This window comes from Cyprinodon variegatus, unplaced genomic scaffold (assembly GCF_000732505.1).
Source record: "Cyprinodon variegatus isolate N-32 unplaced genomic scaffold, C_variegatus-1.0 Scaffold141, whole genome shotgun sequence".
Classification (NCBI taxonomy): Eukaryota; Metazoa; Chordata; class Actinopteri; order Cyprinodontiformes; family Cyprinodontidae; genus Cyprinodon; species Cyprinodon variegatus.
In genome coordinates, this window is record NW_015150594.1 from 1,008,489 (window position 1) to 1,027,989 (window position 19,501).

Consider the following 19,501-nt stretch of genomic DNA (forward strand, 5'->3'; position numbering starts at 1 on the left):
TAAGAGTATTTGATGGTTTTGTGTCAAATAACATCAACTGTTGCAGCCAAGTACTGTTTAGCAGTTGATTATTGCTTTAATTGTACAAATTAATAAACTATGTGAATAAAGTTTTTCAGAATCCGATTTTAGCTTTTAGAATTAAAAAAGAAGCCATGCTGTGTAAAAAGAATATTTTCCAATTTGCTTGCCCCTCTGGAACGGATGCTTTCCTGTGTGTCTAGTATGAGTCAGGTAGGTTCCCTCTCTTTAGACAGACTTTGATTGGGCCAAGAGCTGCTCTTTTGATGATTAGGTTGCAGACTGCTGTTCTAACTGCACAGCTTGACCATGTTTTATAAAAGCATCTGGACAGTGATGGGAGCAGATATTTGCCAAAAACTAGCTGGAGTCTGAGACTTCACTGTTTTTGGCCCTGTACCACTGGACAGAACAGACCTGGCAGAACTGATGTTATTCTTCCAAACCTGGCAAACACAACTCACCTGTGGCCTGGTCCATCACATAATCATAACAAATTGTTTACTCAATCATTAATCACAGTTCGCCCAAAGTTCCAAATCCCACATTAGAGTTACATAATTACTTTGTTTTTATTAGTTAAAATCCGTATTCAACTACGGCATTCTCGCTATTCACAACATTTCTGTATTCATCTGTGTCTTATTTATTTTTAACCCCACCTCCCACCTCTTTCTCTCCTTTTTTAGCTGCCTCTTCTGTTGAGGCAAACAGTTCTCTCTTGTTTTACCCGGCCATCTCATGTTCACTCATCCGTCCCTCTCTCTCTGGAGTATTATTCATGCTTGGCCTAGCTGCTCACACCTTTTGCACACCAAGGCTCTGAGGCACACATCCAAAAACAGCTTCATTCAAACATGCAATCCTTGCTGAAAGGCATATTCCATATTTGTTTTATATTTCAGAAGATAATAGATGTAGTAGCCCACTGTACAAGGTTAGAGATTATGCAGATTATGCAATCAAATATATGGTTTAATAAAAAGAATCTACATGAATAACTAGGTATTGGCAGGAAAATTTTACTGTTATATAGATAAATAGAAGATTTTATCAACCTCCAAAACCCTAGAATATTTTTTTTTTGTTGTGAGATTTTTCCCCCCCCAAAATGTATAAAACCAGATCCAGAGAAGGGATAACTCAGCTACAATAAAAATAAGTATTTTGAGCTAAGGATAAGAGAAGGCAGATGAAAAATATTTTAGAAATCTAACAGAAAGACACGTCTTGTACTTATTTTCTCTTCCAATTTCTGCTCTACAAACTGGATTTACCATGTCTGGTTGAAAATCAGTTAGACACTGCAAAAGTCCCTGTACAGCCAAAGCTAAAATGGAACCATTTAGACTGTAGCATATTTATCCAGTTTGTTGCAAAGCTTTCAGTCAGTGTTTATAGACCATCCAATCTGAGAGAGATACTTTAAAAAGAAAAATGAGCAAATATTTTGGAAACATTCAGAGCTATGGCCATTGTAACTGAATAAAAGAGGCCTATGTGCCAACTGACTCAAAGGGAATGAATATGACTGCATTCCATACCACACAGCTAATAAAATGAAACATCCAGTTTACCTCAGCTTTACCATTAAGCTCTATTTCCTGTTAGATAGTCAGGAAAAAAAAAAAGAGAGCAATAATTTCTTACGCAAGGCACCTTGCAAAGTCCTAGTACTATAGTTAGTACTTACACTAATGAACATAATCTAATAGAAATGGCTCATCTTTCTGTTTTTGGTTCTCTTACTCACCTCGATCCACCAGCTCAATTTCTTACCAGCCCCTCAAATGATATTTTAGATGTTTCAGTTCTTCTCAATGTCTTCTTAATGCATTAACTTTAACATGTCTTCCTTCAGTTCATAAAAGTTTAATTTAAAGCACAATCAGCTCACTACCAAGATACCTAGTAGCCTTCTTATTGTTTTTTACCAATATTTATGCAAACTTACATTGATGCATGGTATTGTATTTTAGGTGGCCTTTAGATATTTAATTTACGTTCCAAGTGCAAATGGTTTTTTGCACCTTAGTTGATCGATAACAGCTTTTAAGTAGATAACTCTGCTCGCAGCTCCCATCCTGAAGGTGCTGATGACTTGTTGTGTGAATGAACAAAGGGTCATAAGGTCAATCCTATCACAGCTTTATGATGATTTTGCCTTCAGTGGAAGCTCATAAGCAATCCAATACATGTCTGGACAAAATGTTAGCAAATATGCAGTAAGATGTAGTTATCAAGTTATCTAAATACAGGATTAGATTTTCCACTTATAACATGACATGAGGGGAATGATATTTAAAGTCTATGCAGAACACTTTTTAGTATAATTACTTGAATGTAAAACCTATTTTGAGTAATTGTTTTTAAGATAAAAAAAATAATTAGATAGCCAAGAGTAAAGACTGAGAAAACTCAGAGGAAAATCTTTTTTGTCATTTTTGCTGCTAGTACTTGCTGAAATATGTCTTACCCTATATTACACCCTCCCAGAGAGTCCTTTGTCCCAGAAACTAGCTCTCTGATCAGTAGCTGAGACCCAACCTTGTCCTCTGGTGATGTATCGAACTTGACAGCCATGCAGCTAAGGGAGGACTCAGATGAAAAGGGCAGCTCAGAATTGGAGAGCCCTGAGAGTTTTCTTAGGTTCCTAAAGCAGACAGGTGGATGTTAGTTGTCTACCTACGCATGAACTCCCCATCTGTACAACTGTTCTCTCAGTCTCGTTTTAATACGCTGTTTGGAGTCAGTGGTTCATATTTCCTGTTTTTGGCAGGGTCTATTTGTCAGAGTTTCAGCCATGCCAGGTCTATATTTTGTAGAGAATAAAACAAAAAAATAGCAGGCATTCAGTGTCAGTGAAAAGAAATGATAACTAAAACAGTTTCATCAATCAGTATTTTTGGTCAAACCGATTTGGCTTCTTTGATAAAACAGAATCCCTGAATCCTGTTCATTATCCTCACAGTTTTTGTTTTCTTTTTAACAAACCCAACAGGTGGTTAAACAAATATAGATTCTAGTCAAATTTGTTCCCTAATTTCACTTAAGAGGGCACACACATTTGCATTATTAGTGTTGGCTATGTGTGCAGCAGGTGTAGAGCTGAAAATACCTGAAAAAAAACAACATCCCACTAAATTTGAAATAATGGCTTAGTAATAATAAGTAATCAGGGATTTAATACACAAAAAACACAGTTTTAACCAGGGGGAGCATTTTAAGCTTATCATTGATAGTTTTCTTTTTTTTGCCTAAATGATAAGATGTCTTTATATTTTTTAGGATATTAGGACACATGACTAAATGGTAAGATTTCCAAATAGAATAAACCATCAATAATTCTGTGGAAACTACATTGAAATTTTGTCTTTAAGCTTCAGGTGTACGTGATGAAAATCTCATAGTGAAATTCTAGAAGAGGTAAGCCATAATATGTTAAAAAATTTGATGCTCCTGAATTTTGAAGTGAGATTTATATAGATTTTTAGTAAATTTTAGAGACATCAGAACTTCAAATCAGCAATTCCAAAAAAAAGAAACAGTGCTAAAGTGACAGACACCAACAGGATTGTGGGCTGTCCAAACAAGTTAATTATTAAAACAGGTCACAAAATGTGAAAAACTCAGTAAAACCCTAAAAACCTAATCATGGGACCCAAGTTTTATAAAAAGCGCTTTTTAAGCCCCTTACTTGGCACTAAATAAGTGCTGGCCATATGTTATTTCATTGAAAAGTCAGATCGGAGGTCTTTGTGTAATCTAAGAATAAAATAAATAAGCACCACACGAGTTATATCTCAAGAAATCTTTTGTAATGATTTTTGCTGACGCGTTCTGATTTCATCCTGCGTCAGATTATCGTGGTCACTTACCTGCGTTCTCTCTTATAGATTTTCCTTTCTTAGACGCCCTAATAATAATAATTGAATAATAATTTAACTTTATTGATCTCACATTGGAGAAATTTATCTCTGCTTTTAACCCATCCCCTTGGGGAGCAGTGTGCTGCCATTGTGCGGCGCCGGGGGAGCAGTGTGGGATTAAGCGTCTTGCTCAGGAACCCAGAGTGGCAGTCTGTGGGGATCAAACTGGGTACTTGCTACTGTCGCAGAGCACAAGCACACTGCTCTAACCACCAGCCAACACTCCCCCTAGCGGACCTTGCTGCTGCTTCTGCATACCCGCTTGTCTAAATAGTTATTACATTGTCTGTCTTGCCTTAATTCTGGGTCCTTCTTTCTGCGCCTCGACATCTATAAAAGATATCTGCATTTTCTTTTCAATTAAATATCTTTCATATAATATTTCTTTCCTCAACAATTTCTTTTTTCTTATATTTGTGCAGTTAATGATAATCCCCTTTTCTATAGAAGCTAAAAAAGGAAAGAAGTTAAAATTTGTTGTGAGAAGGCACAAAGGTAAAGATTGAAATCCAGGGAAGAGATGAGTTGACAAGTGGTAAACCTTCAGATATGCTGTCTGGAAAACAGCTTAAGTCCAAATGCCAAAAAAACTGAAAGGCTGCTTGGGTTCTGTAGTCATTAATTCTGTAGCAGCTGGATCTGTGTGATGGCAGATTCCAGATCAGCACCACTGGAGGAAGAAATGACACATATGGTGCTGTCAGATAATGTATCTGCAAAGAGCACTGAGTTTCAATGTACTCTAGGTAACTATAGATCAAAGAGTCATGCCACTTTTTTTACTGAGAACCCTCAGAAACATTAAAGTCAATTCCCAACAGACAGTTATTCACCTTACATGGCAAAAGCCTACATAGGATGTTGACCATAACGGAAAAACTAAATATATCATCAGCGACATCCCAAGGATAATCATTTCAAGGTGTATATAATGCTTGAAAACAGGCTGCAGTAGCTAAACATCACGGTTGAAGAAAGGGGGAAGGCTGCAAACAGAAAATGGAGTAATAATTTATACCACTGCTGCTAATGCACATTTGGCCATGAAAATGATTGTGCAAGCATCTAATACATCATCACAACTCGCTCCTTCTCTGTTCGCCGCTACACAGCCTCTGCTTTAATCATAAACAGACACATTCCAGTAGAAGTGAAGCAGGCCGTGAAGAGGATCACTGCCAGTTTTCTGAAATGTGATAACTGCAGCATTGAGCAGCAACAACACTTTCCTGAAAGGATTTTTCCAAGGCCATCTGGTGAACTATCTGTATGATTTTTATCCAACTTCCAAACAGCCTTAACATATTGCAATCATGCAAGACCTGCTCAAGGCTGCACAAGACTTGAAAATGGGATAGAGGATCACTATTAAGTAGGACAATAACCCTAAATATACTAGCAGAGCTACAGCGGAATGGCTTAGATCAAAGCATGTTGCGTGTAAGAAATCCCTGTCACCTAAAACTAAATTAGAAGAAAAGGACGTTCACCTGCAAATTTGACAGACACATATTTTAGGAAGAATAAGAAAAAACATTTCAGTGTGAAAATGTAATGCAAGGCTTGAAAGTGATGGACCAAAGGAATTAACAAGGCTCCTTAATGTAGGTCCTGGAGGTCCATTGTATTGCAGTTAGATGTTTCTCTGCATCCGTAACTGAATCCAATGGCTGAATTATGTCCTCAGTATGCAATCAAGTTCTCCAGTCCTGATAATGATGTATAAACAAGCCTCAGGTGTGTTGAAGCAGAGCCCTAATAGGTGGACTACGCCGGTCCTCAAGGACTAGAATTTAATCCTGTTGTAGAAGGTATCCACATTGGATTAGCGACTAAAAATCCTCTCACACTTTTGAGACCAGAACAATATAATTTTCCTTTCGCTTCTAAATGTGCACTACTTTGATGTTTTTTGGTTGTTGTTTTTTTTTCAAACATTCCCCCAAAAATACTTTGACGTCTGTGGATAGAATCTGACAAAATGGGAAAAAGTGAAAGGACTCAAAACACCAAGAAATGTCAAGCAAGCCTTTTGGAACAAAAGGTACAGATTTGTCACTTAAGTAGCTCTGCGTCCTCACAGAGCACACTGTGACCCATTTCTATCAGTACATTCACACAAGTGGGTTATGGTACCTGAAAGAGTCAAGCCTTACTTGCAGTAAAGTTCTTGAGAGTGGCCCACTTTCAGGTTATGTAATTTTTGTTTGCTGCACCCCTCCTTCCTCTTTCCCACATCATGTTTGTGTTTAACTTCAGGCTTTGCGTTGGCATATAAATCTACAGCCCTGGGCCAGTGAGAATCACTCTCTGGAGGATGAAGCTAAAAGGTTCCTCAGCTATATCACAACCCCACAGGTGAGTCACTGTTAACAGAATTACTGCTGCCTAAAATAATTTTCTCTTGGATAAAGCTGTTTTAATTTTGTTTTATACATCTTAGACCCCCCAGTAATTGTGAAAAATGACAACTAGAGGAAGCTCTGTAAGCAGGAAATGAAGACCTTACTATTAAAATACCATAAGATCATCTGTAAAGTACATGTTCAAGACACAATAAATGTGGCAGTTCTCATATTTGAGCTTATAAAAAATAAAAGGCATAATTGATAGGCCTAAAGGTTCCTACTTGTCTAACTTTATACTCTAAATCTTTTACCTCTAAACAGAGGTGTGAAAAGTATTTTGGTTTATTGTTCAAGTTGAAGTATCAAAACAGTGTTTAAAAAACACTTTTGTGAAAGTTAGTGTATCAACTTAAGCTTTTTACTCAATTAAAAGTGCAAATGTACCATTTTTAAAACTACTCAAAGTAAAAAAGTAAAAGTAATGTAGGAGAAAATGTTAAGGACGGATGCTTTAAACTTTATACTGAATAATGCACTACCCTATTAATGGATCATTTTTCTATAATTCTGGATGATAACTTCCTTATATTTATTTTACTTATGCTGGTGAAGATTCTCAGTCATCCAGGGTACAGTCATTCCAAAAAAGTAAAAAAAAAACAAAAAACACTGGACTTAGACTGGACTTCCAAGTTTGAAGACGTTTTACTTCTCATCCAGGAAGCTTTTTCAATTCTCAGTTTTATAACTAATGGCAACACTGTCAAATTTAACTTTGCATCATCATGAAAGAAGATTTATTTTGGTAATAAGATGGTAACTTGTCAAAGAAGTTCCCATGAGGTTTCTGGTAAAGCCCCTGCCACACCTTGACGATTTTTTTGTAGAAGTTATAAGAAAGCTGAAGCACTTTGAAGTACACTGACACACGTTGGCACACGTGGAAATACGGCAAGCATGTATGCCCCAACGTATGCCAGGGTATGCCATACGTGGGGAATAAGTTACAGGTAAGTTATCTGATTGTTAACATATGTTAAGTGTAAGCTACTCATAAGTCTAGAGTGTAGCTTAATCCAAAACCTATAAGTAACTTGTGCATAACTTATGCATAACTTATCAAGAACTTATTTCCAATGCATATTAACATATTTGATGCGTTCCAGACAACCCCTGAATGTATTTCTAACTTACAGCTACTGTTTAATGGCATATTGGCAGCGTTCTGGTATAATAGGGGGTTCACAGGAGGAAATGGTCAGTACTCCTACAGACTTTATCCCCATCATAGAGTGGGCGAGAAGGTGAGTGTGATGAATCCTCCCTGCATTCACGGCCACGACCAATAAACTTCCTAGCAGGCCAGCAATATCATCAGAAGATCATCAGGATACATCAGGGTGTTGACAGTTCTATTACCAACCTGACAACCAGTCCTAAATGTATTCACATCTTAGATAAGTTGTACATTTACATATCAAAATTACCAGGAGACCAAATGCTACCTTGTCGCACACCACAACCATTTTATATACATAAACTGGTGAGAATACCAATCCAAGACGATTAAGGTTTTCAGAAATCCTCCGTCATCGAATTTATAAAAACATTTCTCAGGATTCATTAGGTCAAATGCTTCTGAGGCATCAATTAAACACTAAAAAAACTGGGCCAAATTGGGCCAAACTGGTGATCAGATGTTGGAACAAACTTCTCAACTCCATTTAAATTTAGCTTGATCCATGAGAGTCTCATAGAGTTTTTATGTCAGTAAAAAAGAGTGCGATCGCAAGACAGAAGTGCTTTCTTCCTAAAAAATGCCTCCACACCTGACTAAAACTTTGTGAAACAATATGTTATAGTCTGAAGGAACCAGTATTGGACTTTAGGCCATCATTTCAGAAAGTAAGTTTGACACAAAAACAATGCGAAACATCCCCAGCCTCATGTATGCAATATTATTTCTGAAGGACAACCAGGTAATATAATTAACATCAGGGCAAGGCTGTATCTTTCTAACCAAAATTAGGTGACTCCTGGATCTCGGCTATATTCAGCTCATCTATTCATCTTGCTCAGCTAGGCTCTGTAATTCATATTGATTACAAAGTAGATGGATCTCACAGTACCTCAATTCAGAGTGAATCAATGAAATGCTGTAGTTTGATTTTCCATCTATATCATTATTAATTACAGTAAATCCACAGATTTGTTCTGCATCATAAAAAAATTCTTGGGGCCTGTAGGAGTCTTGAGAAAAAAAAAAAATATATATATTACTGCTGCTTAAAATTACAAAGAGAGTTGGGTTTTTATCACAGAAAAATTATGTTTAGCATTGTTTGTCTTAAATAAATTGGATTTTGCATAAATCAACATTTTATCAATATTCTCTAATAACACGACAGGACATGAGGCCCTATCCATTGTCCAAATAACTAAGCATTATCACTTTATATCTTAAAGAGAATACAGATTCAGCTTGTGTGTGTGTGACGTAGATTCTTTGTTTATTTGTGTGAGGGGAAAGCAAGAGACAGCGACCAGAACAGAGAAGAAGATAGTGTATTTGTGAAGGAAGCTGTGAAAGGGAGCCGTCCATCAGTGATGGTGACAGGCGGGGGCAGGAGCAGTCTATGCGGGAATCCTCTGCATCCTCAGCTGTAATGCTGACTGACATAGTGTCTAGTAGAGCTGCTACTCAGAGAGATGGCCTGCGACACAACTGTCCAATCAAAAGTACCTGGCAGCTTCTTGGCATGCATTCACAGGGAAACATGCAGAGGTGAAAACATATATGACACATACTGTAGAAATACTTCCTGTTACATTTGCAGAAAAGAGCGTAACTTAATTAAAGGAATATCATAAGCTTAAAAAAACATTTAACAATGCTTGTAAGTCAACTTCCTAGTCCATGTTGCAGCTCATCATGTGTTGATGACTGCCTTCAGCTAGGGGCACATAATCATTATCAGAAATTACAGTGCATTTAGAGTCAAAAATTAAATCAAGTAGCATCTGAGGCCATAGTTATTTCTGTTTTACAGTACCACAAAAACACCCTGAGGACAGAGATGAAAGCGAACCTGTATTAGCTGGTGCCTCTGTGCTTGACCTGTCAGTGAACAGGCTGCAGCAAGCTGCTCTTTCAAAGCTGTAAAAATGGAAATTCTTGCAGAGAAGGCAAACATTCATAATGTGATTACAAATGCCAGTTTTTAGCCAACAATGGGTGCAATTTTATAAGCTACTAGAAGAGATTGCAAATGATTTATTTTGGAATGACTAATCACACCCACATTCTCAGTTTTTTTTTTTTTTTTCCCCTGTATGTCAGCACTGATTGTTCACTTTAAGCTAATTAAACACTGCAGAGTCTGGAGAAACACACACATATTTTTGTGCATGTTGTTGTGTTTGCACTTAAGGAACGGAAGAGTTCCTTAAGTGCTTAAGAGTTTGATTTTTGCTCTGCATCATCATGTCTGAGCCAACCAAGTAACTCCTTGTGCAAACTTAAGCTAACAAAGCACAAATTGGCCTCTGAATGCTTAGGCAGCAGGTTCTTGTGCTAGAGATGACCAAGTTCCAAATTAGCTAAACTTGAAATTGTGTTTTCTGTTTTACAATTTTTTACACACCTTTCAAATTGCTTCTACTCAATAAATTAGATTATTGATAACTTTCTTGCGTGATAGGAAACTTCCTGGTTTTTTAAAGGAGCTATTCATTCTATGGAAAAAAAAAACATAAAATATCCACTTGTTTTTATTACTCAGAAAGGAACTTTCTCTATCAACGTACTTGTTTTTCAGCTTTTTTTTCCATGTCAGACTAAGAAATATCAGCAAATGTTTGAGCTCCAAATCTGTTCTACTTAATACTTAATTAAGTTGTACTTAATATGAAGCATTACAAATAGAGCTTGAAAATGTCACTTGGTTTTGATCAAATTCTGCTGCATTTGACAGTCATCTGTAAATATAAAGGCTTATGTGACAGCATTAATACTGAGGGGTATCCGTAAATTGTACATTATAAGGACACAATTCAATTCAATTCTCCAATCCAAAGGGAAATTAAATTAAATGTAACTTAATTTATTTTTTTTTTTAAATCAAGAGACAAAAATCAACCAGTTAAACTTGAGCTAAGTTCAATATAAATGCAAAAACAGACACAAATAGTCATTTAATTCATTAATGATTCTTAAACATAACTCCTGTTACATTTAAGAGTACTATTTATGTCACATCACCAAAGGCAGCTCATGCGTCTTCAACCTGTGCTCTAGAGTGTTAAATCAAAAATGATCTTTCTCTATTTGCTATCATATGTTTCATTTCACCAAAACTGATACAATCGTATTTCCTGACCAAACATTTCCAGTCCAGGGGTCTCTTTTGTTGTGCTAAAACAGCTTTTATGATGCTTCTGCTTTTGAAACATGGACTCTCCACAATTATTTTATTGTTACAAATAATAAGTGCTCTGACATGAACTTATTATGTGTTTCTGTGTTTATCCAGGTAACCTGTGCTCCATTAGTTGATAATTATGCTGCTACAGAACCATCGGTTGGCAACTGGGCGGTTTGCCTGGATCCAGAGTTCAATCTGGCCCATAGGATGAAGAGCAAGCACTGTAGGGTTTACTCTTTTGGGTAGGTAAAGGAAAGCAGAAATTTACATTTGTTTGTTTATAGATCAGTATAAGTAGGCTATTTTAAACATAAAATAAATAATCTCTCAATATGCCTTGGAATATAATCTGTACCTATTGAAAATGTATATACGATATAATACATTTTATCTAACAATGCCTTTCTAGACATTCAAGGTCACTTTACAGACAATAAAAAGTACAGGGAACAGAAAAGTATAAACAAACAGTTATGGAGAGGGACAAGAAGAGGTTATTTACAAATAAGCAAACTGGAACAGGTGGGTTTTGAGTCTGGTTTTGAATGGGGGGGGAGTCAATTATGCATAGGTCAGGTGGGGGTGAGTTCCAGAGTTGGGGAGACAAGTGGTAACAAGTCGAGCTTAGGGGTACATTAAGGTAGATCAAGTAGGAGGATCGGAGGGCGCCGGAGGAGGTTGCTTTTTGAAGGTGAGGTGGTTAATGTTGCGTAGGTGGAAGTATGCAGACTGCCTAATGTTATTTATTTGTGATTGAAAGGATAGGGGGGAGTCGAGGATGACACACAGACTCTTGACCTGAGGGGAGGGTAAGACCAAGGAGTTATCAATGGGTAGAGTGAAAGTATTGATTTTGGAATGGGTGGATTTGGTGGCAATGAGGAGGAGTTTGGTTGTATCACTGTTTAGTTTAAGGAAGTTTAAAATGAACCGATGGGTCAACAGTGGAATAATGAAAATAAATGGTAAAATTGAGGAGAATATTGCCAATGGGAAAGAGGTAAGTGATGAAGGGGGGGTGCAAGAACTGAGCCGTTAGGGACACCAGTAGTGACAGGGAAAGTGTGGGATCAGAAAGATTTGAGTTTAAGAAACTGAATATGGTCGGAGATATATGAGCGGAACCAGTAAGTATGGGTGTGAGAGATGCCAAGATAGGATAATCTAGTGAGGAGAATGGAGTGAGAATTGTTACAAAAGGCCACATAAAGATTGAAGAGGATGAAAATAGAGAGGAGCCCAGAATCAGTAGATATGAGGAGATAACTTGTGATTTTTATTAGGACAGTTTCACTGCTGTAGGAGGGATGAATACCAGACTGGAAAGGCTCGTAAAGACTGTTGAGGGCAAGATAGCCATGGAGTTGATCAGAAACTATGTTTATAAAGTATTTTGGAAATAGAGGGAAGATTTGAGATGGGGCTGCTCAGTGGAGCAGTGGGTAGCATTGCTGCCTTGCAGCAAGAAGGTTTCAGGGTCAATTCCCAGCCCAGGGTCTTTCTGTGTTTGCGTGTGCATGTGTGGGTTCTCTCCGGGTACTCTGGCTTCCTCCCACAGTCCAAAAACATGACTGTTAGGTTAATTGGCTTCTCTAAATTCTCCTCAGATGTGAGTGTGTGCGTGAATGGTCAATCATATAGTAATACCTTTGCAAGGTAGTTTACATAGTCCTATAAAAATATAAATAAGGGAATGTGGGTTGGGAGTAGTAGCTTGCCCAAACATTCGGACATTTAAACTGAATAACAACATTATAAGATACTCTTTGGCTCACTTTCTCTTAGATTTAATGAAAAACAAACTTACTCACTTTGCATGCAGTCCATTTAAGAGCATTTGGAATGAATTCAATACACTCCAGGTCACCCCTCAATTCTGATGATATGTGATAAAATGCGATGGGGAAATACACTTCCTTGAAAAAACTGACTCTGCAGTGTTTTCTTATATGCATCCTATTTGACCTACACACACGGACAGAGTGCTTGGTAATATTCTTGACATTACAAGGCATGCTGAACATTCTGACTCTAGGACCAGTTTCCCCCACTGTATTTACATTCAAACTATAGTGCACAGCTGCATGTAGAACTGAATTATAAAGAATGCAAAACACAGCTGTCTCTATGTACAGCCTTGAAGTCACCCCAATTCTGAGCATTTATTTACTGGTGGTGCATGTTTGTTTTCAGCTGATGCACCTCTTTGCTGTCTGTTTAATGAGCTGTGGGCAGCTGTATCTGGGCAAGATGCACAGCTGCTCCCTCACTGGTTGCCTCTTTGGTGCTTGTATGTGGATAGGAATGGTTTCAGGAAGTTTTCCCACATAAAGGATCATAAAGGACCTTTTCTTCACCCGCCTAGCTATTTACATTTAAAATTCAATTATCATCTAACTTCCCTTCACCTTCTTTTACAATGTGATGTTAAGTAATTGAGAATAAAAGAAAATAGAACAGCTTACTGTGCAGCAACTATGACTGCAGCAACATCAGAACTTTAAAGAAATTATTACATGTGATATTTGGTAAGCTTTCCTTTTTGACAAAGCTTATTGTTCAAATGGCTCAGGTTATCTGAGCCTTGAGAAAAAGTGCCTTGAGATGACTTTTGTTGTAAACTGGCACTACATAAATAAAGTGAATTGAATTAAATCAAATTCTGCATGGCTTGAGTCAAATGAGACAAGTCTTTGTGGAAAGACACTGTGTGAGAATGCAACAAACCTTTTTGTATAATTGGGGGTCTCATCCAGATGCAGCAGCAACAAATTCATCCACATATTTGAAACTTTTTTCCAGAGTGCAAACATTTTATTACATCCTGGGTGATGGTTCTGTTTGGAAACCCCTATCTACACAACCAGCCACAAACATTTGTATTTGTGACTACATGCAAATGTAGGACTCAACTCTTCTCTAAAAGGCATGTACAAACTAACACCACAATAGCAGACTTTAGAGTGGAGCTTGTATTTTAAATCAACTAAATTTATTATGAATTGGATCCTTTGATTGGTCCACTTTGTCTATAGATATGGTACATGTAAATGCAAATGCCTCTTTTCTCTTTCCTGTGTTTGTTTGTTTTTGCCCTGCTTATCTTCCATCTTCTACTGTACCTGATTTACTTTGGTGGTACTATTACTGTTTCCCTCACTGGTGTGGAATAAGAGTTAAAATAATTAGAACTATAGCGCTCCGACTACAACCCCGATTGCAAAGTTGGTCTAGCCCAGCTCTGGCCCACACAGTTCATTTACATTCAGCTCACATACCACAAAGAAATGTTGCCCTTTGGTGGCCCAGATCTGATTTAGCACATCTGGCCCATGTGTGGGCCATATGTGTGAACCCTTTGGTTGACCTGTACTGGCCCAAAACCACTTTAGCATTGGCACCAGAAGCCACCCTCACTCTCACCTTTATAATGCCATGTAATAATTGATTTAATGAAAAATAATGTATATGCTTATTCTAATAAGTCCTTTCAGCTGGTNATTTATTCAGGGGACACTACACTGTGTGCAGAATTATTAGGCAAATAAGTATTTCGAACACATCCTTTCATATCTTTTCATATCCTTTTCATACATGTTGTCCTGCTTCAAGCTGTATAGGCTTGAAAGCCAACTACCATTTAAGTAAATCAGGTGGTATGCATCTCTGTAATGAGAAGGGGTGTGGCCTAATGACATCAACACCCTATATAGGTGTGCTTAATTATTAGGCAACTTTCTTTCCTTTGCAAAATGGGAAAAGAGATTTGACAGAAATTGTCAGATGTCTTTCAGAGGGCCGTAGCAGTTTGGAAATTGCCAAGCTTTTCAAGCGGGATCATTGCACAATGAAGCGGTTCATGGCAAATAGCAAACAGGGGCGCAAGAAGAGTGTTGAAAAGAGAAGACGCTGCCTGGAAGCCATTAGCCACCAGTTGTGCCACATTTCAGAGCTGCAAAATGTCTGGAGTGCCGAGGAGCACAAGGTGCGCATTACTCAGGGACCTGGCCAATGTAAGGAAAGCTGAAAAAAGACCACCTTTAAACAAGACACACAAGACAAAATGTCAAGATTGGGCCAAGAAATATCTGAAGACTGATTGCTCCAAGGTGTTTTAGTCTGATGAAATGAGAGTGAGTCTGGATGGGCCAGATGGATGGATGGGCACCAGGCTGGATCAGTAATGAGCAACAAGTTCCTTAGTGACTCAGACACCAGCAAGGTGGAGGTGGGGTACTGATATGGCCTGGTATCATCAAAGATGAGCTTGTGGGACCTTTTTGGGTAGATGATGGAGTCAAGATCAACTCCCAGACCTACTGCCAGTTTCTGTAAGACACCTTTTTAGAACAGAGATACAAGAAGAAGTTGCCATCATTCAAGAAAAACATGATATTCATGCAGGAAAATGCTCCATTACACGCATCATTTTTGTTTGTTTTTGAATGTCTCCAATGTTTATTTCTGAATTTTGAGTTATATTGGTTTACCTGGTAAAAATAAACAAGTGAGATGGGTATATATTTGTTTTTTAATTACATTGCCTAATAGTTCTGCAAAGTAATATTTACCTGAACACACAGACATCCTCATAAAATGGCCAAAGCTAAATAAAAACAAAAACGCATCAACTTCCAAAAATATGAAACTTTGATATTAAGGAGCCTTTTGGGTTGTTTGAGAACATAATTGTGGCCCAATAATAAAAATAATCCTCAAATATACAACTTGCCTAACAATTCNTGTATATGCTTATTCTAATAAGTCCTTTCAGCTGGTTATTTATTCAGGGGACACTACACTGTGTGCAGAATTATTAGGCAAATAAGTATTTCGAAAACATCCTTTCATATCCTTTCATATCCTTTTCATACATGTTGTCCTACTTCAAGCTGTATAGGCTTGAAAGCCAACTACCAATTAAGTAAATCAGGTGGTATGCATCTCTGTAATGAGAAGGGGTGTGGCCTAATGACATCAACACCCTATATAAGGTGTGCTTAATTATTAGGCAACTTTCTTTCCTTTGCAAAATGGGTCAGAAAAGAAATTTGACAGAAATTGTCAGACGTCTTTCAGAGGGCCGTAGCAGTTTGGAAATTGCCAAGCTTTTGAAGCGGGATCATTGCACAATGAAGCAGTTCATGGCAAATAGCAAACAGGGGCGCAAGAAGAGTGTTGAAAAGAGAAGATGCTCCCCATGAATTGAGAAGGATCAAGCGTGAAGCTGCCTGGAAGCCATTAGCTACCAGTTGTGCCATATTTCAGAGCTGCAACATGTCTGGAGTGCCGAGAAGCACAAGGTGTGCAATACTCAGGGACCTGGCCAATGTAAGGAAAGCCGAAAAAAGACCACCTTAGAACAAGACACGCAAGACAAAATGTCAAGATTGGGCCAAGAAATATCTGAAGACTGATTGCTCCAAGGTGTTTTGGTCTGATGTAATGAGAGTGAGTCTGGATGGGCCAGATGGATGGATGGGCACCAGGCTGGATCAGTAAAGAGCAACAAGTTCCTTAGTGACTCAGACACCAGCAAGGTGGAGGTGGGGTACTGGTATGGCCTGGTATCATCAAAGATGAGCTTGTGGGACCTTTTCGGGTAGATGATGGAGTCAAGATCAACTCCCAGACCTACTGCCAGTTTCTGGAAGACACCTTCTTCAAACAGTGGTACAAGAAGAAGTTGCCATCATTCAAGAAAAACATGATATTCATGCAGGAAAATGCTCCGTTACATGCATCAAAATACACCACAGCGTGGCTGGCCAGAAAAAGTCTAAAAGGAGAAAAATAATGACACGGCCCCCTTGTACACCTGATCTGAACCCTATCGAGAACCTGTGGTCCTTCATGAAATGTGAGATCTACAGGGAGGGGAAATGGTACACGTCCCTGAACAGTGTCTGGGAGGCTGTGGTGGCTGCTGCACGCAATGTGGATCGTTAAACAGATCAAGACACTGACAGAATCTATGAATGGAAGGCTTTTGAGTATCATGGTGAAGAAAGGTGGCTATATTGGTCACTGATTTGTTTTTTTTGTTTGTTTTTGAATGTCGCCAATGTTTACCTGGTGAAAATAAACAAGAGAGATGGGTATATATTTGTTTTTTAATTACATTGCCTAATAATTCTGCACAGTAATATTTACCTGCACACACAGACAGACTCATAAAATGGCCAAATCTAAAAAAAAACAAAAAAAACGCATCGACTTCCAAAAAAATATGAAACTTTAATATTAAGGAGTCTTTTGGGTTGTTTGAGAACATACTTGTGGCCCAATAATAAAAATAATCCTCAAATATATAACTTGCTGAATAATTCTGCACACAGTGTACAGTAAGTCTTTCATTATTTTATATCCAATTCTCGTGGATGTCTGCCTAGGTGGGTCAGGTTGGGTGGAGGTTGGGCAGAGATGAGTTTTGCTGATTTAATGAATGAACAAATGGTAACAGAAGTATAAATCCAAAAACAAGAAACAAAAAAAACAAGAGACACTAGGGAGAACACACATGATAAGTAGGTTATGAAGAGAAACCAGCACTGAGGAACCCCTTCTACAGGGATCTCCATATATAGGGAGGACTATATATGGAGACAGATCAAACGGGGAGTAATTAGTTAATTGGGAGCAGGTGTGGACAGGAGCCAAGGGGAATGGAAAAGAGCACCGGGGCAACAAAGAGCAACTAGGAAAAACAGGGCTTAAATGTAACCAGAAAACAACTACAATAACATACAACCAGGAAAACACAGAATGACCTAAATAAAAATGTAAATGAAAACTTACAAAGAAACTTAAAAGAAACCAAAAAGTCCACAAAGGTTAGGATCATGACAAGATATCAGTCTGAAGATGAGCTTTGCCTCTTCTATTACTCAAAATAAAACATGATTAAGTTAATGTCATTTCTTGACCCTTGTATTCAAAGGACAATACAGTTTTGGAAAACCAATCAGAGATCACATCTCCTGCTGAACCTCAATCAACGTCTATTGAAGTGCAGAAAAGATTTTCCTTTGTGAAATTGGACGTCCTTGAAGATTCAAGGCCAAACAGTAACAAATTTAGGACACTAATATAGGTTAGTGCTTTGGAGGGGAAGTAAAAATACCTGCACTTTATTATAAATGGACCATGTATATGCTAACATGAGGAGGCAGAGACACTTGAGCTCTCATTTATGTAGCACCTCAAAAACAGAAATTGTGCAAGTTATGATACAAAGAAATATTAATGGAATAAAAAAAGCATCATGTATCAAAATATATGTTAGAGAAGTGATAAATAAAACAACAGAAATATAGACATATAATACATTATAGTATGAATAAGTATCCTAAAAGGCAAAGATAAAGCATTTTGGCTTTACCAATATCTCAAGCAGCCAGAACACCTTTGGCTGAGAGTCTCTGGTCTCAGCCAAGGGGGTAAGAGCTGAGAAAATAAAAGATGTGCTTTGGTGCAAACCCAGAGAGGTTATATATCATATAATCTTAATATAGTTCCTCAAATGAATTGCTGGCCAGTGAAGATATGCTATTGGAGTTTTTTTTGTTTGTGAACAATTTTGGCCTGTAGTCTGTGTAACCATTGCTAAAATAGACATTGCTAGTTTTGTTACTTCAACTTAAAAAACATAAATAACTGTCTCTAACCTTTATACAATTTGGAGGGACCTTGCAGAGACATTTAAACTGTATACAACATGCTTTAACAACTAAACCTGCATTTTTTTTTTGCCTGAAGTCATTGTAAGAAATCATGACAAAATCCAATCAGTACTTTGCACTCTGTAAGGTTTCATGACAAAGAAGTCAAAAGAATAATCAGTGTTGCTGAAAGTCAACTGATATCAGTCAAAGAGCCCGAGAAACACCTTGAACAAGCAAGTACAGTTGTTTGCCATTGTAATGGACTACTATGAGTAGTAACTGCTCAAGCAACCTCTATACTCTTGCCAGAATATTGAGATCATTTAATCAGCTGCTAATGGTTGCAGCTAAAACAAAAGTAAAAACAGAAGGTGAATAAGCCTTTGTCATGGTGGCCCCTGTTCGATCTGCTGGAACAGATAAGGTTTTTAATTCCTCCCTAAAATCACATGTTTTTCTCTTAAGCTTTTAAACAACATCAAAGTAGTGGTCCTCCAAAAGTTCTCCAAAAGGCAGGAACCCAACTGACTGTACATAAAAAGCTTAGTTCTAGAGGTTCGCCCACTATTCACCATCACCCCGTCCATGTTTCTAACAGATTTTTCCTGCTTATTGATGTACAATCCGAGAAGCCTACTCTGGTAATTGGCAGCTCCATAGTCAGAAACATGTTAATAGAGACACTGAGGACCATAGTCAAATATATCAAATAAAGCTTGGGTTGATATATGGCATATATGGCATTTTTTTTAACCTGTATTACCTCTACAGCACTGGTCAGTACCTGTTGTTTTGAAACGTGTTCCATAAATAGAGGTTAAGTTAAGTTAAGTTGAATTGAGTTGAGAAATAGAGTAAAGTTTGCAGGGTGTTTTTTCATTAGATGGTACAGGAAGACATCATATATTTGAAAAAGGGCTGAATAGAGAAATATGTGATGACATCTATATGAGAATCTATAAATGATATATGGTAAAATCTCTAAGCAAGATTCTACCAAACAGACAAGCATGGATTAAGCTGATAAATAGAATTACCAGAGTATATTAGCTAAACAGCACAGCTTTGAAAAGAAATAAAGATAATTCATCTGTTCAATCAATGTGTTCAATATT

The 19,501-nt window shown here is 37.7% G+C and overlaps 1 protein-coding gene across 1 annotated transcript in view; it reads left to right on the forward strand.

Moving 5' to 3' along the window:
- mettl24 (methyltransferase like 24) overlaps positions 1–19,501 on the forward strand; it is a 49,360-nt gene that overhangs the window by 19,645 nt on the left and 10,214 nt on the right. The window contains exons 2-3 of the mRNA XM_015376767.1: positions 6,210–6,308; positions 10,831–10,964. Coding sequence (XP_015232253.1) covers positions 6,210–6,308; positions 10,831–10,964 — 233 coding nt within the window. The remainder of the gene's footprint in view (positions 1–6,209; positions 6,309–10,830; positions 10,965–19,501) is intronic.